This window comes from Leopardus geoffroyi, chromosome X, assembly GCF_018350155.1.
Source record: "Leopardus geoffroyi isolate Oge1 chromosome X, O.geoffroyi_Oge1_pat1.0, whole genome shotgun sequence".
Lineage (NCBI taxonomy): Eukaryota > Metazoa > Chordata > Mammalia > Carnivora > Felidae > Leopardus > Leopardus geoffroyi.
Genome location: NC_059343.1, coordinates 31,911,982 through 31,931,634, shown reverse-complemented (window position 1 = coordinate 31,931,634; position 19,653 = coordinate 31,911,982). Strand labels below are relative to the sequence as shown.

The window sequence follows — 19,653 nt, the reverse complement described above, 5'->3', positions numbered from 1 at the left end:
GAATAAATTATTCATAAGCTGCACGATAGCATTATAAACCTCAAAATGTCCAGATTTCCCTTCCTTATTATTGTGATAATTTCTCACACTCATGACTGCTACATAATTAAGAAGTTATATCATGAAGCTAAAACTAATAGCAGAGTATAGTATCCCTTCTGATAGTAAACCTATCAGTAAGACAGGTTATTTAAATATTCTTATCAAAGATATCAAAAGAAGATATATGGATAGAGGTTGACTCTGCTCCATCTTGCTTCTTTGCCATTTTTTAAAGCAGATTTTAATTTAATTTAATTTTTAATATGAAATTTATTGTCAAATTGGTTTCCATACAGCACCCAGTGCTTTTTTTTTTTTTTTTTTTGCCATTTTTATCATTAGCATAAGAAGGTTATCCCCCATGGCCAGTATCCTTCTATATGACCTATAATCTTCTTTCCATTCTCTCTTCTTTAAACCTCAATCCAAAGTTCAACATGATGTTTCCACGTTTATATTCCTAGATTTTCACAGAAGTATGTATTCCTTGATATAGCAGAAGTCTTTCTTTGTACTTTGTCTTAGATACTTGTTCTGAAAAAAACATATGCTTCCCTTACTTGCAAATTCTGCCAAATATTTAAATAAGAAGTAATATCAATTCTCTACAATCTCTTCTAAGAAAAAGAAGCAGAGGAAACATTTCTTAATCATTTATGAGGCTAGCATTATCCTAATATGAAAGCAGGATATATACCTTACAAGAAAGTAAAATTAAAGACCAATATCTGCCATCAACAGAGATGCAAAATTCCTCAACAAAGTATTAGCAATTCATATCCAACAGTGTATAAAAAGAATTATACAACATGACCAAGTGGGATTTATTCCTGGTATGCAACATTGCCTCAACACTTGAAAATCAATTAATTTATTTCATCACGTCAACAATCTGAGAAATCAAATGACCATTTCAAAAGATACAGATAAAGTATTAGACAAAATCTAACACCCATTCATGATAAAAAAAAATCTCTTAGCAAACTAGGAATAAAAGTGAACTTTTTCAATTTGATTAAAAAAAAAAGTCTATAAAAAACCTACAGGTAACATCAAACTTAATGATGAGAAACTCCCTAAGACTGAAAACAAGAGGAGGAAGTTCCTTCTCACCACTCCTATACAACTTCATACTGGAAGTCCTTGATAGTATAATAAAACATGAAGAGGACACAAATGGTATGCAGATCAGAAAGGAAGAAATAACACTGACCTTGATCAGATGATGTAACAAATCCCAAAGAATTTACAAAAAAAAATTACCTAGAAATAATAAGCAATTACAGCAGAGTTGCAGAATACAAAATTAATTACAAAAATCAAGCACTTTCCGGGGCTCCTGGGAAGTTCAGTTGGTTAAACGTCTGACTTTGGCTCAGGATGTGATCTCACAGTTTGTGAGTTTAAGCCCCGGCATGGGGCTCTGGGCTGTCAGCGCTTTGAATACTCTGCCTCTCCCTCTTTCTGTCCCTCCCCTGCTCTCTCTCTCTCTCTCTCTCTCTCTCTCAAAATAAATAAACATTAAAAAAAAAACCAACCATTTTCCTATGTACCAGCAATGGAGAACGGGAATTTGAAGATATTCTTTTTTTTTTTTTTTTTTAATTTTTTTTTTTTCAACGTTTATTTATTTTGGGGACAGAGAGAGACAGAGCATGAACGGGGGAGGGGCAGAGAGAGAGGGAGACACAGAATCGGAAACAGGCTCCAGGCTCTGAGCCATCAGCCCAGAGCCTGATGCGGGGCTCGAACTCAAGGACCGCGAGATCGTGACCTGGCTGAAGTCGGACGCTTAACCAACTGCGCCACCCAGGCGCCCCAAGAGAACGGGAATTTGAAACTCAACACACAACACTATTTACATTAGCACTGAAAAATGAGGTAAATAGGTATAAATCTAACATGTACAAGGTCTAGATGAGGAAAAGTATAAAACTCTGATAAAGAAACAAAAGAAGAACTAAATAAATGGAGAGAGTTTCCATGTTCATGCCTAGAAAAACTCAATATTATTAAGATGTCAATTCTTTCAAATGTTATCTGTAGATTTAATTAAATGTCAATAAAAATATAAGAAAGTTATTTTGAGACACATAAAAACTGATTCTACAGTTTATATGAAAAAGCAAAAACCCTAAAATAGTTAATATAATAATGAAAAAGGAAGTTGCAGGACTCACATTGCCCAATTTCAGATCTTACTATAAAAGTAGTACAGTATAGGGGCGCCTTGGTGGCTTAGTTGATTAAGCATCCGACTTCGGCTCAGATCACGATCTTGCAGTTTGTGGGTTTGAGCCATGCGTTGGGCTCTGTGCTGACAGCTCGGAGCGTGGAGCCTGCTTCCGATTCTCTGTCTCCCTCTCTCTCTGCCCCTCCCCTGCTCATGCTTTGTCTCTTTCTCTCTCTTTCTCAAAAATAAATAAACATAAAATTTTAAAAAAAGTAGTACAGAATAGGTGAAAAACTTGGTATATACATCAATGGAACAGAGTAGATAGCCCAGATACAGGCTTGCATAAACACAGGCAACTGTGTTTGTTCTCTGACAAAGGAGTAAAGGCAATTTAATGGAGAAAGGATAGTCTTTCAACAAATGGCACTGTACAAATCAGAAACCAATATGCAATCAATCAATCAATCAATCAATAAAGAACCTACACTCACATCTCATACCTTTCAGAAAAACTAACTCAATGTGGATGTTAGGCCAACATATAAATGGCAAAACTGTAAGATATCTAGAAGAGAACATACAAAAAAAAAAAGCAACTTTGGGTTTGCTGATGAGGTTTTATATATAACACTGAAAACATAACCCATGAGGGGCACCTGGGTGGCTCAGTTGGTTAAGTGTCCAACTCTTGATCTCTGCTCAGGTCTTGATCATGAGTTTAAACCCTGCGTTGGGCTCTGCAGTGGGCATGAAGTCTACTTAAAAAAAAAAAGTACAACCCATGAAAGAAAAAATTGATTAGGTGAACTTTCTTAAAATTAAAATGTTTTTCTCTGTCAAAGGCACTGTTAAGTGCATGAAAAGAGAAGCTACAGACTGAGAGAATATATTTTCAGAACAAGTACCTGTAAAGGATTTATATCCAAAATTTACAAATGATTCTTAAAACTCACCAAGAACAAAATCAAAAATCCAATTAAAATATAGGTAAAGAATCTTAAACTCCTCATCAATGAAGATATAGAAGTGGCAAATAAGCATATAACAACATGCTCAATGTCATTAACACTAGGCAACTGCAAATTAAAACAATGAGGTACCACTATTTTTAGAAGGGCTACAATGGAAAAAAACTGACACCACCAAATGCTGATAAAGATATAGAACATTAGGAAATCTCATTCATTGCTGCTGGGGATGCAAAATTATCCACTTTAGAGGATAATTTGGCCATTTCTTACCTACCTAATCATATGCTTACTCTACAATTCAACATTTGTAATACTAAGCATTTGTCAAAATGATTTGAAGATGTACATCCATGCAAAAACCTGCATAAATGTTTACAGCAACATTTTTTCATACTTGCCCCAAACTAGAATCTACCAAATGTCCATTTTTCAGCTCTAAAAAGAAATGAGCTATGAAGCTACAAAAAAACATGGACCAACCTTTAATGCATATTGCTAGTGAAAGAAGGCAGTCTGAAAAAGCTACATACTATATGACCCCAGCCACATGACATTCTGGAAAAGATGAAACTACAGAGTCAGTAAAAAGATCAGTGGTTGCCAGGGGCTCAGAAAGTGGGGAGGGATAAATAGGTGAAAGATGGGGAGATTTTAGGGCAGTGACAACTATTCTGTATGATACTGCAATGTCTGACACACATTTGTCAAAATCCATATAACTGTATAACACAACAAGTAAACCCTCATGTAAACTATGGTCTTTAGTTAATAATAATATATCAATATGGGTGTGTCCATTGTAACAAATGTAACACATTGATTCAAGGTGTTATTAATAGGGGAAACTGTGCTGGGGTTTAGGGATGGGGGTATACGGGAACTCTCTGTACTTCATGTGCAGTTTTTATGCATACCTAAAAAACTGGCTTTAAAAATAAAGTCTTATCAAAGATGTATGTTTTGGGGCACCTGGGTGGCTCAGGTGGTTAAGTGACTGACTCTCAATTTCAGCTCAGGTTGTGATCTCGGAGTTTGTGAGATCAAGCCCTGCATCAGGCTCTGTGCTGACAGCACAAATCCTGCTTGGAATTCTCTCCTTCCCTCTCTCTCTGCCCATTTGGGCAAATCGCACATGTGTGTGCTCTCTCTCTCTCTCTTTCAAAATAAATAAGCATTTAAAAAAATGTCTATAAATCTCAAAATAAATAAACATTTAAAAAAATCTCAATGGTATTATACAATACATTTCTGCTTCCTCATGGCAAAGATAATACTTTGCTCCTTCTCCAGATGCTCTATATGGCTATACTGAGTGGCTGAAGACATGAATTTCTAATAATTTTCCTTCTTAATTTGTCTTATTCCTTCAATTAATATTTATGGGGTGCCTGTTCATAAGCCAGCTACTATACTACTGGCCATGAATTTCCTGGCATTCATCCTTTCTTGTATTACAGGGGCTGCTCTTAATAATTGCCCATTTGGGGGCACCTGGGTGGCTCAGTTGGTTAAGCATCCAACTCTTGGTTTTAGCTCAGGTCATGATCTCATGGTTTATGAGTTTGAGCCCTGCATCCGGCTCTGCACTGACAGCGCAGAGCTTGCTTGGGAGTCTCTCCTCCCTCTCTCTCTGCCTCTCCCCTGCTCTTTGCTCTCTCTCTCAAAATAAATACATAAACTTAAAAAAAGAAAAATTGCAATCAGAGTGGCCAAAATGAACAAATCAGGAGACTATAGATGCTGGCGAGGATGTGGAGAAATGGGAACCCTCTTGCACTGTTGGTGGGAATGCAAACTGGTGCAGCCACTCTGGAAAACAGTGTGGAGGTTCCTCCAAAAATTAAAAATAGACTTACCCTATGAGACTGGAGAACTTTCATTTTTTCCAGGCGGGTTGTGATTTGGGGTGGATTTTGGTTTTGGTACCCCCCCTTTTTTTTAAACTGGTGTTTTGACTTTGATTCTCCTTAGTCCTTATTCCTGATCCTCCTCTTTCTTGATTGACATCTTTGCCTTCTTCTGTCCCCTTCTCTCCCCAGATCCCTTAGTTCCCCTCCAACCTGAGGGGGCAGAGGAATGTAGAGGAGAAGCCCCAGGCCCGAGACTCCAACTGCTCTCCTTCCTGGATCCCAGAGGGGGGCAGGAGAAGAGGGTGGCATCCCCAGCCCCCCAGCACTGAGGAAGAACAGGGCTCCTAGGGCCTGAGCTCTGACCCCTACCACCACCTCCCTTCCTCCCCTGCTCCCAGGACTGGGCCACTTCTTGGTGGGGCAGTGGGTTCCAGCTCGGGTCACACTGAGAATGTAAGAACTACAAACAAAATTTCTATTAAATTAAATTTTGTGTCTTAAAAAAAAAAATCCTAGCACTGCTAGTAGCACTGCTAGGAATTTACCCAAGGGATACAGGAGTGCTGATGCATAGGGGCACTTGTACCCCAATGTTTATAGCAGCACTTTCAATAATAGCCAAATTATGGAAAGAGCCTAAATGTCCATCAACTGATGAATGGATAAAGAAGTTGTGGTTTATATACACAATGGAAAACTACTTGGCAATGAGAAAGATGAAATCTGGCCATTTGTAGCAACGTGGATGGAAGTGGAGGGTATTCTGCTAAGTGAAATAAGTCATAGAGAGAAAGACAGGTTTTTCACTCTTATGTGGATCCTGATAAACTTAACAGAGAACCATGGGGGAGTGGATGGGGGGAAAAAGTTACAGAGAAGGGAGGGAGGCAAACCTTAAGAGACTCTTAAATACTGAGAACAAACTGAAGGTTGATGGGGGTTTGGGGACAGGGGAAAGTGGGTGATGGGCATTGAGAAGGGCACCTGTTGGGTTGGCACTGGGTGTTGTATGGAAACCAATCTGACAATAAATTATATTTAAAATAAAAAAGAATAATTGGTCATTTTGCAGTACTGTACATATAAGACCCTCAGCAATCTGTCACTTTTTGGTGTGAAGAAATAGATCTTTACTCCCAAAGATTAAATTAGTGTGATAATTTTATAGAAGAATTGAAAAAATATAATTGTTTTACCCATTTCCTGATCCAAATGAGATTAGTCTTATGACCACAAAAAATTATTAATAGTGTCATTTATTGATTAGATCTCCTCTAAATATTATCCATTTTTTTAAGGAACAATCTTGCGATTTAAGGTCTTGTTCACCACATGCACTATAAACCTACTCAAAGTACGCTTTAAACTATTTACAAGGCTGCTGCTTTAACATCAAGAAATATTTATATCTCCTTCTTTATGAAGAGAAAAAGTAATATCTTTGGATTGTTATGAAAAAGGTAAAGGATATTTTTTGACTCAAGATGTGAGGATTTTATATCATGGACCCTCCTCCTTCCTTTTTTTTTTTTTTTTTTTTTTTTTTTTTAGCTAATCCCAATGACTACATCTTAGGAGGGAACATTAGGGCCTTGTATACCTATCAAACTTACATCAGCAAATTACATTTCTTCCAGATAAATTGTCTCTTTTTCTTTGTTATTCACCCAAATGCATTTGTTTTGAAAGTTGATTACTTGTAAATTTTGCTATCAAAATTTTGTATCATCTAGAGATAGCACATGCACTGACAAAGTGTTTTAAATGGCCATGTTAAATTTCAATTAAGGAAAATAAGGTATTACATAGAGAGATATAATATATATATTTATTTATCAGTAAACACTAAAATAGACATCAAAACTCTATATGGAACAAAAAGTTAAAATACTGACACAATAAATATCTATTTAATATTTTATTTTCTAACTTTTGTGATTTCTAAATAACTATTATTATCCACCTATTATAAGTATTATAAATATTTATATTTATAAATATTGTAAGTATTATAAATATTGTAAATATTTATATTTATAAGTATTATAAATATTATAAATAGGTGGATAACAATAATAAGGTGGATAATAAGGATAAGGTGGATCCTTGAGATGTTTCCCTTTATTCTGATTTCATGAATTTATTCATTTACTCACTAATCACTATTTACTGAAGTCCTAGAATGTACAAAATACTAAATGGTGATTTTGTGCTCTAGAATCTCATGTTCTTAAAGAATGAGAGATAAAAAAAGATCAAATATATACTCTAATTGTTGACCACACAACAGATTTATAAGCACAGAGGACTGGAACAAGGGAGATGTGCAATAACTATTGAATTAATAAATCAGAAATGGTCACTACATCATTCTGCTCTGTCCCTAATGCATGATGAATGAATAGAATCATAGAGCCCAGGAGTCCAATGGTTCTCTAGTTAAGTACTTCTGAATGGATGCCAATCTATGTCATCTGCTCCCAGTCTCCCCATGGTACTCCTAATTCCAGCGGTTCTAACTACTTTCAGTTCTTTCAATAGAACTCACTGTCTCATCCCTCTAGAACTTTACATATATAATACCCTCCTGCTGGAACTTCTCCACTCCCTCTTCCCTAATCTGTGTTGCAAATGACAACTTAACCTTCAAGACTCAGTTTAAAATACGTGTTGATTGAAATAGTTTATTGTGCACCTAGGTAGTGAGTTTACAAAGATGAATAAAACATGGTCCCATGGGGATCTCCTTTTCTTTAGAGTAAAATATAATTGGAAAAAAACACCACCTTTCCATATGCTTATTCCCTAATGATATGCAATAATTGAATTTGCCTGCAGGAATCAGCTCAGTACCTTTAGTTGATTTCACAATTAAATGAATATTATTGAATACTAACTCTGATTCAAGCATTTAGAGGATAAAAACACATTAAGAATCTTATAACCCTCCAAAATGTGACCATACTATGTGTTTCATATTGGGTTTATATTTCCATATTAAGGTAGAATGTCATTTTGTTCTCTTGCACACAACAGTAAGTTTTCTAAGAGAATACCTGTTATTGGCCTAACTGAAATATTAATCTTTGGAAATTTTGGTGAATGAATAAAATGAATAATTTTAAGTTATTTTCTAAGTTTGATTCATTACTAGATACTTAATGGGAACTAATTCTGAACAAAGTCTAAGACGCAAATACAAAAGACATAGAAGTTGCAAAAAAAATCCTATATACGATGCCTAAGGAATAGATATATATGTAATGTGTGTATATATATGTATATGTATATATGTGTGTACATATATGTGTATATATGTATGCATATATATATATGTACATACATAAATGGTCAAGTAAGATTATATTGTGATGACAAGAGGAATGAGAAGATTTTAGAAATGTGGAGAGGAGATACGATGGACATTTTAGAAGCAGACAGAAACTGAAGACAGGTGAGGAGTAATGGATAAGAATAGTGACTCTTTTTTCCTTAAGAATGAAGCAGATAATCTGTTTTAGACAGTAGAAAGAAGAAATTGGAAAGGTCAGAGTGAGCTAGGACCATGAACAGCATGCATGATTTAGATGTCACCTTGGGAAAGCAATAGGAAACCATCAAATGCTTTTGACAAGCGAAGTCACATGTTAATAACATTATTTTAAGGAGATTGGTTTTACAGCAATGTAGAAAGTACATTGGAATGAAAGGGACGAGAGGCAGAGAATCTAATGAGGTAATTTCAATTGTTCAAACGTAAAGTAAAAACCGTCTGAACTATTAGTGGAATAAAATATATATAAGTAGCAAAGGGTAACAACATTGGGTATAATCAAAAAGTATAATTTGGGGAGCCTATTTCCAACTGTTTCTTTCTTTCTTTTTTTTTTGCCAGTATTGCATTTGAGAACTTTTTAGTTATGATGAAATCATTGAAACTGTTTCACTAGTCCTGGAAAACTGTTTGAATGCATTAAATCAATTCACATGTAAACAAAAATATCTAATAATTTGAAATATCTTTGGAAGTTGTAGAATAAGACTACCCAACTTCAAGACTTAGTATAAAGCTACAGTAATCAAGACAGTGTGGTATTGGCAAATGAACAGATTAGTGAACAGAACAGAAAGCCCAGAAATAGAAATAGACAGAAAGATGTAGCCAACTGATCTTTGACAAAGGAGCAAAGGTAATACAATGGAACAAAGATGGTCTCTTCAGCAAATGGTGCTGGAACAAATGGACATCCATATACAAAATTTAAAAAAAATGATCTAGACAAGTACCTTATACCCATTACAAAAGTTAACTCAAAATGGATCACAAACCTAAATGTAAAACATAAAACTATAAAGCTCCTAGAAGATAAAATAAAAGAAAAAGTAGATGACCTTGGGTATGCTGATGCCTTGTTAGACAAAACAGCAAAGACACAATCCATGAAAGAAAAATTGGTAAATTGGACCCCAGCAAAATTAAAAACTTCTACTCTATGAAGGGCCATATGAAGAGAATTAGAACACAAGCTACAGACTGGGAGAAAGTACTTGTGAAAGACACATCTGATAATGGACTGCTATGTAATATAGGCAGAGAACTCTAAAACTCAAGAATGAAAAAACCCAAACAACCCAGTTTAAAAAATGGGCCAAAGACCTCATCACACACTCCACCAAAGATCTATAGGTGTCAAGTTAAGCCTTTGAAAAGATGTATTGCATCATATGTCATCAGGGAAATACAAACTAAAACTACGAGATACCACTACACTTCTTTTAAAATGGCCAAAATCCAGGGGCACCTGGGTAGCTCAGTCAGTTAAGCATTTGATTCTTGATTTCAGCTCAGATCATGATCTCACGGTTTGTGAGTTCAAGCCCCACACTGGGCTCTGTGCTGACAGTGTAGAGCCTGCTTGGGATTCTCTCTCTCTGCCCCTCCCCCTCTCAAAATAAATTAAAATAAACTTTAAAAATAATAAATAAATAAATAAATAAGTAAGTAAGTAAGTAAGTAAGTCAAAATCCAGAACACTGATAGCTTCATTTGCTGACGAGGGTGTAGGGCAACAGGAACTGTCATTCATAACTGGTGACAGTACAAAATGATATAGCCACTTTGGATGATAGTTTGGCAATTTCTTACAAAACTAAGCATATTTTTACCATAAGATCCAGCAATCATATTCCTGGGTGTTTACTCCAAACAGATGAAAACACATCCACAATAAAACTTGTACCCAGATGCTTATATAAGCTTTGCCCATGATTGCTAAAACCTTGAAGCAACCAAGATGTCCTTCAGTAGGTGAATGGATAAATAAACAGTGGTACATCCAGTGAAATAGTACTCAATGCTAAAAAACAAATGCGCTATCAAGTCATGAAAAGACATGGATAAACCTCAAATGCATATTACTAAGTAAAAGAAGCCAGATTGAAAAGCCTACACACTACATGATTCCAATTTCATGACGTTCTGAAAACAGGCAAAACTAGGAGACAATAGAAAGGTTCCAGGGGTATGAGAGAAATGAATAGGGAGAGCATGGAGGAAATTTGAGTGCAAATACTCTGTATTGTAATGATGCATATATGCCATTGTTATTCTTTCCAAATTCATAGAATATACAACACCAAGAGTGAGCCCTAAGGTAAACTATGTACTTTGGGTGATTATAATATGTCAATGTAGGTCCATCCCTGGTAAAAAAAAAAAAAAAAAAAAAACAAATACCATTCCAGTGGGTAAAGTTTATAATCAGGAAGGCTACACATGAGTGGGGGCAGGAGGTATATGAAAAATCTCTATACCTTCCTCTCCAATCTGATGTAAACCTAGCACTGTTTAAAAATAATGTTTTGTTTTTGTTTCTTTTGTTAAAGAAAGACTACATAGTGGGTGATTTTGTTTATATGAAATATCCAGAAAAGGCAAGGTTATAGAGATAGAAAGCAAATCACTGGTTGCCTGAGACTGGGGGTGGGAACAGGGGCTTGAGGGAAATTTGGGGAGAAATGGGAGAGTTCTAAACCTTGAATGTGATTATGATTACAAATTCTATAATTTTTCAAAGAAATTATTGAAATGTATACTTACAATGACATTTTATGGCATGTACATTATATCTCAAAAACAGGTAAAAAAATATATTTTACATGTGAGATAAGTAAAAGTATCATGGTCACGCTGCCTCTGTTATAACAAGGATAGCTATGGTGGAGCAGAATAATAATGCATAAAAAAGAATCAATATAGGTTACCTGATTGTCTCTACTTAAACCATTTCATAACCCAAGCCATTAAATTGTATGGAAAAAAACATTTCATTTATCTTTAAAATTTTTCCTAGACATGTCTCCTGAGGCAAGGGAAGTAAAAGCAAAATAAACTATTTGGGACTACATCAAAATAAAAAGCTTCTGCACAGCAAAGGAAACAATCAATGAAACTAAAAGGCAACTGACAGAATGGGAGAAGATATTTGCAAACGGCATATCAGATAAAGGGTTAGTATCCAATACATATAAAAAACTTACATAATTCAGGACCCCAAAAACAAATAATCCTATTTAAAGATGGGTGGAAGACATGAACAGATATTTTTCCGAAGAAGACATACAGATAGCCTACAGACACATGAAAGGATGCTCAAAATCACTTATCATCAGAGAAATGCAAATCAAAACTACAATGAGATATCATCTCATACCTGTCAGAATGGCTAAAATTAATGATATAGGAAACAACAAGTGTTGGGGAGGATGCAGAGAAAGGGGAACCCTCTTGCACTGTTGGTGGGAATGCAAACTGGTGCAGCCACTTTGGAAAACAGTACGGAAGTCCATCAAAAAGTTAAAAATAAAACTACCCTATGATTCAGCAATTACACTTCTAGGTATTTACCAAAGTATACAAAAACACTGATTTGAAGAGGCACATGCATCCCAGTGTATACGGCAGCATAATCAACAATAGCCAAATTATGGAAAGAGCCCAAATGTTCATGTTCATCCATTGATGAATGGATAAAGAAAATTTGGTGTACACACACACACACACACACACACACACACACAATGATATATTACTCAGCCATCAAAAAGAATGAAATCTTGCCATTTGCAACATGGATGAAGCTAGAGTATATTATGCTAAGTGAAATAAGTTAGAGAAAGACAAATACCATATGATTTCACTCATATGTGGAATTTAAGAAACAAAACAGAGGAACATAGGTGAAAAAAAAGAGAGGCACACCAGGAAACAGATCTTAACTATACAGAACAGAGGGTTACTGAAGGGGAGGTGGGGGGGGATGGGCTAGATGGGTGATGGGTATCAAGGAGGGTACTTTTTATGATGAGCACTGGGTGTTGTATGTAAGTGATGACTCACTAAACTCTATACCTGACTAATATTACACTGTATGTTAACTGGAATTTAATAAAAAATTGAAAAAAACCCTACAATGAGATATCACCTCACACCTATCAAAATGGCTAAAATCAAAACACTAGAAACAAGTGTCGGTGAGAATGTGGAGGAAAAGGAACCCTTGTGCACTGTTGGTGGGAATGTAAACTGGTGCAGCCACTGTGGAAGATAGTATGGAAATTCCTCAAAAAATTAAAAAAAGAACTACACTATGATCCAGTAATAGCACTACTGGGTATTTACCCAAAGCATACAAAAACACTAATTCAAAAGGATAAACGTGGCCCTATTTTTGTTTATTGCTGCATTAACCAATGCATAGCCAAATTATGGAAGCAGTCCAAGTGTCCATCAATAGATGAATGGATAAAAAAGAGGTTTTATATATATCATGTAATATTATTCAGCCATAAAAAAGAATAAAATTTTGCTATTTGCAACAGCAAGGATGGAGGGAGAGAGTATCATGCTAAGTGAAATAAGTTAGCGAGAGAAAGACAAATACCATATGATTTCACTCATATATGGCATTTAAGAAACAAATGAACAAAGGAAAAAAAATAAAGAATGAGACAAATGAAGAAAGAGACTCTTAACTACAGAGAACAAACTGATGGTTATCAGAAGGGAGAGGGTGGGGGGATGGGTGAAATAGGTGAAGGGGGTTAAGATTATGATTAGCACTGAGTAATGTATAGAATTGTTGAATCACTATATTTTACACCTGAAACTAACATAAAACTGTATGTTAACTATACTGGAATTAAAATAAAGAAATAAGAGTGGGCTATAAATATACATTAATAACATCCTTTGAAAAGCAAATAGAAATATGATCTTAAATTTCAATATCTATTGACTTTTGTCTCTTGTTTTTGGTTTTCATTTTGTAGGCTCTGTTTTCCCATGTTTAACTAAAAATTATGAAATACATACAGCTTTGGTTCCTAGTAGCATACTTCTCTGGCTTAAAAAGCAAAAGATGACATAATAGAATTTTCCATCTTAAATTTTGTTTTCCAGTTCAGCATAAATTACATTCACAAAACCAGTTACATACTTTTGCTTGATATATTACCTCGTCTGACTTGTCAGCCTGAAGTCGACAATAGATTCCTTAAATAAACCAACCCCTTCAATATCAATGACATCATCCACATCAGGCTCAGTACCAACCAATGTTATGGGAAACTTCCAGATCCCATCTGTTATGCACTCTATTTTCAGAGTAATTTGAGTCCTTGAATAGAAAAAAAAAAAAAAGATTATAAAGGATACTATAGGGAAACAAGCAAAAAGAGAATACGATATAGTAGATCAGTATCTAGGTTGAAAATGTAAGCAAACCTGGTGGTTTTAGTAAAACACTGGGACTTGTAATTCTTTAAAAAATGTAGATGACTGTTAATTACATTCTAGGAATAACTTTTAGGTCTTTGGTTATATTATCAATCTCCCTGTAAGATAATTATTTTCTAGCACAGCTTATCTACTCTGTAGGTATTTACTAACAACCAGTAAAATATGTATAATTGACTGTAAATTTTTTGTAACGAGCACAGAGTATGATAATATTTAAGAATCCAAGACGAGGCTAGCAAAAGGCCACAGGTGTTATACAAATAGGTCTTCTAGGGGCACCTGGGTGGCTTAGTCAGGTAAGTGCACGACTTCGGCTCAGGTCATGATCTTGTGGTTTGTGAGTTCGAGCCCCGCATTGGGCTTGCTGCTCTCAGTGCAGAGCTTGCTTCGGATTCTCTGTCTCTTTCTCTCTCTGCCCCTCCTCTGCTCTCTCTCTCTCTCTCTCTCAAAAAGTGAATAAACATTAAAAAAAAAAACCAAAACCCAAACAGGTCTTTCACCATATAGAAATTTTCTGTTCAAAATGAAACATTGTGAGAAAGTTTTTCCAATTCTTGTTTCACATAGAAAAATTATATTTTCTGTGGACACTCACAAAAGCTCATAAAATTGACTTAAAGGCTTTTAAAAATTAAATTGCAATTTTAATTTAAATTAAAATACCACAAACACTTTACATAATGAGATATAATTGAATGTCAGCTGAGTTAATGAAATGAATAGAGATAGCCTTTCTAAGCATTTGGCTATGAAGGAGAGTGGACACATGGAGCAATGGGTGAAACCGACGAATGGTTACTTGTTTGCTGGCTTAGGGTGGAAATAATGCAAACATGTAATGGTGTGGCTGCAATATCCTATGTCAGGTTGGACAAAGAAATCACAATCCTTTTATATAAAACTCTCAGAAAGAACAGCAGGTAAAGAGTTTCAGGAGAAAGTTGAGCTAAGATTATTATTTCTTAAGATATCCTAAGACAAATGATATCAATTATTTCTCTATTTATTAAAAATATGTTTAGCCCTGTGTTAAGTGAGAATCATCTGACTCATGACCACAGTAACTAAAGATCTCTCACGTTTTTGTATTAGACCCTTGATTTTTATTGAAAGAAAAGGTCAAGACCTGTAGAAATAATCTTTTATTTGTTTGTTTTTGTAAAACCAGCTTTTAGGGCCCTGACAATTATTTCTTTTTTTAACGTTTATTTATTATTGAGAGACAGAGACAGAGAGCAAGCACGAGAGGGGCAGAGAGAGAGGGAGACACAGAATCCGAAGCATGCTCCAGGCTCCAGCTGCCAGCACAGACCCCGATGTGGGGCTCGAACTCGCAAACTGTGAGATCATGACCTGAGCCGAAGTCGGACGCTTAACCGACTGAGCCACCCAGGCGCCCCAATGACAATTATTTCTATTATATATAACACTATCCTGTGAAAGGATGAATGTGAAACATTACATAGTATTAACTGCTGTGAAATAATGTTGTATTTTGTCTTTACCAAAACATGAAAATTTTGTTTTCTTTTTTTACCTTGCCAAACAGGAAGAATTGAACTCAATACTTATTTTACTTATCTAGCATGGTTTAGGTGTAATTATTTTCTTTTTCTTTTTCATAATTTAATCTTTTTCATAATTTTATTTTGGTTTTTCTCATTTAACTGCGTGTCTTCCAGTGAATCATCCCAAATAAATAATGAAGAAGGAATTATAAAAGTAAATGAATATACACATATATGCACAAAAGAGATTAAACTACATCAGAATGTTATACAATGCTCACAAAAATTTATGAATCATGCATACAAGTCGTCCCAAATCAGTTTTTCAAATATTCACCAAGAAGCTCTAAATCCACAAAATGTTGAATGAGTATAAATTCACACTGGTTGTGCTCTTAAAAATAATTTTTTTAATGTTTATTTTTGAGACAGAGAGAAAAACTGAGTATGAGCAGGGGAGGGGCAGAGAGAGAGGGAGACACAGAATCCGAAGCAGGCTCCAGGCTCTCTGAGTTGTCAGCACAGAGCCTCACATGGGGCTCGAACCCACAAGCTGTGAGATCATGACCAGATGAATGGATAAAAAAGAGGCTATATATATGTATATACATTATATATATATATAATGCAAAAAGAATAAAATTTTGTCATTTGCAGCAGCAAGGATGGAGGGAGAGAGTATCATGCTAAGTGAAATAAGTTAGTGAGAGAAAGACAAATACCAGAGCCTGACAACTCAGAGCCTGATGCGGGGATCAAACTCATAAGCCACAAGATCATGTCCTGAGCTGAAGTTGGACATTTAACTGGCTGAACCACCCAGGTGCCCCACTCTTTTTTTTTTTTTTAAGTTTATTTGAGAGAGAGAGAGACAGACAGACAGACAGGGAGACAGGGGGAGGGTCAGACAAAAAGGGAGAGATAGAATCCCAAGCAGGGCTCGATCCCACAAACCGTGAGATCATGAGCTGAGCCAAGATCAAGAGTTGGCCACCTAACCAACTGAGTCACCCAAGTGTCCCCACCCCACACTGGTTGTGCTCTTATTCATTAATGGCAACATTCTCCCCTTCTGGTTGTTGCTGGTAATTTCCATATCATTAAGTCAACTTAATACAAAGCTAAGTATGAAAAAAAAATAACAAATAATCATAGAAAACTATCAACATAAAAGAGAAAATAAATGATTACAGTATACTATCTTCTTGCAGATTGGTTTTATTACCGTTTCCTGAAGATGACACTGGTATCTTTTTGTTATTGAACTACATATTCAAAGCCACTTTAAATACATGCCTGGCTACTTCAAATACATAGTCAAACTACAAAAATTAGTAAAAGCACAGGTAATACTTTGACTGTCTTTTCATTACCAGGCTGCACTTTGTGCTTTGTGTATACTGTGGTTCTGATCAGTATCTCTGTATTAACACACAAAGAAGGCTCTATTTCACATGTGACCTATCATACAGCATTTGCATGTGCTAAGTACCAGTTACCTAAGAAGGGAGTATAAAGACACTGGATGAGGCTTCCCAGAAGACAGACATTCAAAGGTCACTATTTTCACAGATTCCACTATGATCCTCTTAAATCTTACTAAGGTCAGGGCAATGTTATGGTTTGGTGGCAAAAGCATAATGGCAGCAACTGCCAAGTAGAACACAACTGAGGCACGTTTTATCATTCGAACTGGTTCTGAGAAGTAGTATCAAGAAACATCATGCTTCCAATGCACAGTACCAAGTCAGTAATTTTTAAAAATTTTTTACAGGGGTGCCTGGGTGGCTCAGTCGGTTAAGCGTCTGACTTCAGCTCAGGTCATGATCTCACGGTTTGTGATTTCGAGCCCTGCATCAGGTTCTGAGCTGACAGCTTGGAACCTGGAACCTGTTTCAGAGTCTGTGTCTCCCTCTCCCTCTGCCCCTCCCTCATTCATGCTCTGTCTCTCTCCATCTCTCAAAAACTGAATAAAAAGTTAAAAAAAATTAAATTTTTTTTTTTTTTTACAAAGTGCACTGTTCTCTTTTGTTAATATTATACCCTAATGATCTTCGGGAGGTCACAATTTGGGAAGGATTTCTTAGATTCCTAATCATTTTGGACTGCTTTTTCTCATCAGAATACTGTTCATAGTTTGATAGATGATAGGGATAATCTAGTCCAAAATATTTACCTCAACAGCATCAAAGAAGTAATACAATCCAAATATAAAGATGGAGAGAAAAATCAACACTATTTTGTTTAAAAGAGTAGTAATATATAGTTTCAAAGAGTAAAAATATTATTTAAAGAAAAAATGCTTACCTCAATGGTTTCTTTGGTGCAAATATCAAATTGAAGACCAATGTTATCACTTTAGCCATAACATTAAAAGATTTTTTGATCAAATACAAAGCCACGCAGGATTCCAAGTTAGACTTCACAACGTCAGATTCAAATTGAATTTCATATTCAAATTCACGTTTTATAGACATATCTAAGAAAATCAAGATTAAAATGCATTTCAATTTAATTCAATATACATAGGTTGAAAATCAATTACCTGTCAACACTAAAACACACAGGTATTTAGAGGGAGGGAGAAGTGATTCACCTTTGTGTTTGTAATACCCAGTGCATTACCAGGTATATAATGGTGCTCAGTTATGATTTTGTTAAAAGGTAAATAAATAAATGAATGAATGAATAAAAAAATAAATGCAGAAGACCATTCTCACCATCCTTAATTCTTTAAAATTCAGATTTATGAAACAAGAAATATCCAGATAGAAACTAATTATCAATATTTACCATAAAATATAAATAATATAACAAATGTATTACAAGCCTATAGACTTATAATTTATAAAGAAAGGTTTGAGTTTAAACAATATTAAAGTTTAAACAATATTAAAAACAGCATCCCAAACTATTAGGATAGAATTTTCAAATTCTGGTATATTTTAATAAAAGAGAGAGTTCTTCATGTTTTAGTCTTGGGGTATTAGAGACAATCTCGTTAACCATATTTTCTTAACCAGGAAAGTTATAGCAGGTTTGTTGGGTACATGTGAAAAATACCTTAAATCCAATACTGGCTCATGTAAGAGAAGCACAAACATCTATTATATTAACTCTCCACATACATGTAAGGATCCCAAATGCCAACTTGAAAAGTTTGTTGCATACAGATCATGGAAGAGAGGTCAGGGAACCATAACTTGACCTGGTCCACAGCTGAGCTAATTTCTAAGGTTGGTCTGTAGTGTATAAAGGTAAACGTGATCCTTGGATTCACAGAACTGATGGCCACCCTTCTTTAAGCAATCGTATAGAAACCAGACCATCTTTAAGAAGTAATTGATTATAGGGGTGCCTGGGTGGCTCAGTGGGTTAAGCGTCTGACTGTGGCTCAGGTCATCATCTTGTGGTTCATGAGTTCGAGCCCCATGTTGGACTCTGTGCTGACAGCTCAGAGCCTGGAACCTGCTTTGAATTCTGTGTCTCCCTCTCTCTCTGCCCCTCCTCTGCTCACATTCTGTCTCTCTGTCTCTCTCAAAAATAAATGAACATGAACATAAAAAAGAAGTAGTTGATTATAATATCTGCTATAGAACTCTGAAAAACAGCATGGCAATAACAAGCCCCAGTCACATTTAATGATTATCTGGCAAACCTTATTAATGTAAAATAACTGGCTGACCCACAGCCTTACAAGACCTTTTTCTTCTTTTCACATGTAAAAGTATATTTCTGACATCCTGGATAGCTAGCTGGTTTTCATCCTGTTGACAAAATCAGCAAGTACGGTTCCTATCAATAACCTGTATTTGCTGTAGCAAAATCAATGTGTCTACATATAATGTGTCTATTTTGTTCTGGGAATGAGATATGGAAATGTTCCATAGGAAGCCATAATCCATACAGAGAAAGAGCATTTAAGAATTTTGAGTGTTTAATGGGAGATGAAATTTGCATTGCATTCAAATCACATAATATTTTTAAAGCAAATACTGTATGTAGTTGAGCTCTGCATCTGTTTCTACTTAATTACTGAAGCCTTTATGGGAATGCTTATGTCAGGTTGAAGACAAGAAATGAGAAGCTAAATTTAGTTTCAGAAGCATTGAACCTCCCATGGGGAATCTGTCACTATGGATGTTATAATTGTAATCATAAGAAGATCCATTGGTACAAAATAGAGACATGATTATCAGCTAGGGGATAGGAGGTGGGACAAGTGGAAACAATATGAATATATTTTTCAAACTACACAAATCCCCCTTGTCTGTAACTGCAACATACTCAGATGAGCACCTAAGGG

At 35.5% G+C, this 19,653-nt stretch overlaps 1 protein-coding gene across 1 annotated transcript in view; it reads right to left on the bottom strand.

The window, feature by feature from the left end:
• The window catches only part of CFAP47 (cilia and flagella associated protein 47), a 553,185-nt gene that overhangs the window by 27,705 nt on the left and 505,827 nt on the right, over positions 1-19,653 (bottom strand). Inside the window, exons 61-62 of the mRNA XM_045471009.1 lie at positions 17,655-17,826; positions 13,556-13,717 (exon numbers count right to left, since the gene is read on the bottom strand). Coding sequence (XP_045326965.1) covers positions 13,556-13,717; positions 17,655-17,826 — 334 coding nt within the window. The remainder of the gene's footprint in view (positions 1-13,555; positions 13,718-17,654; positions 17,827-19,653) is intronic.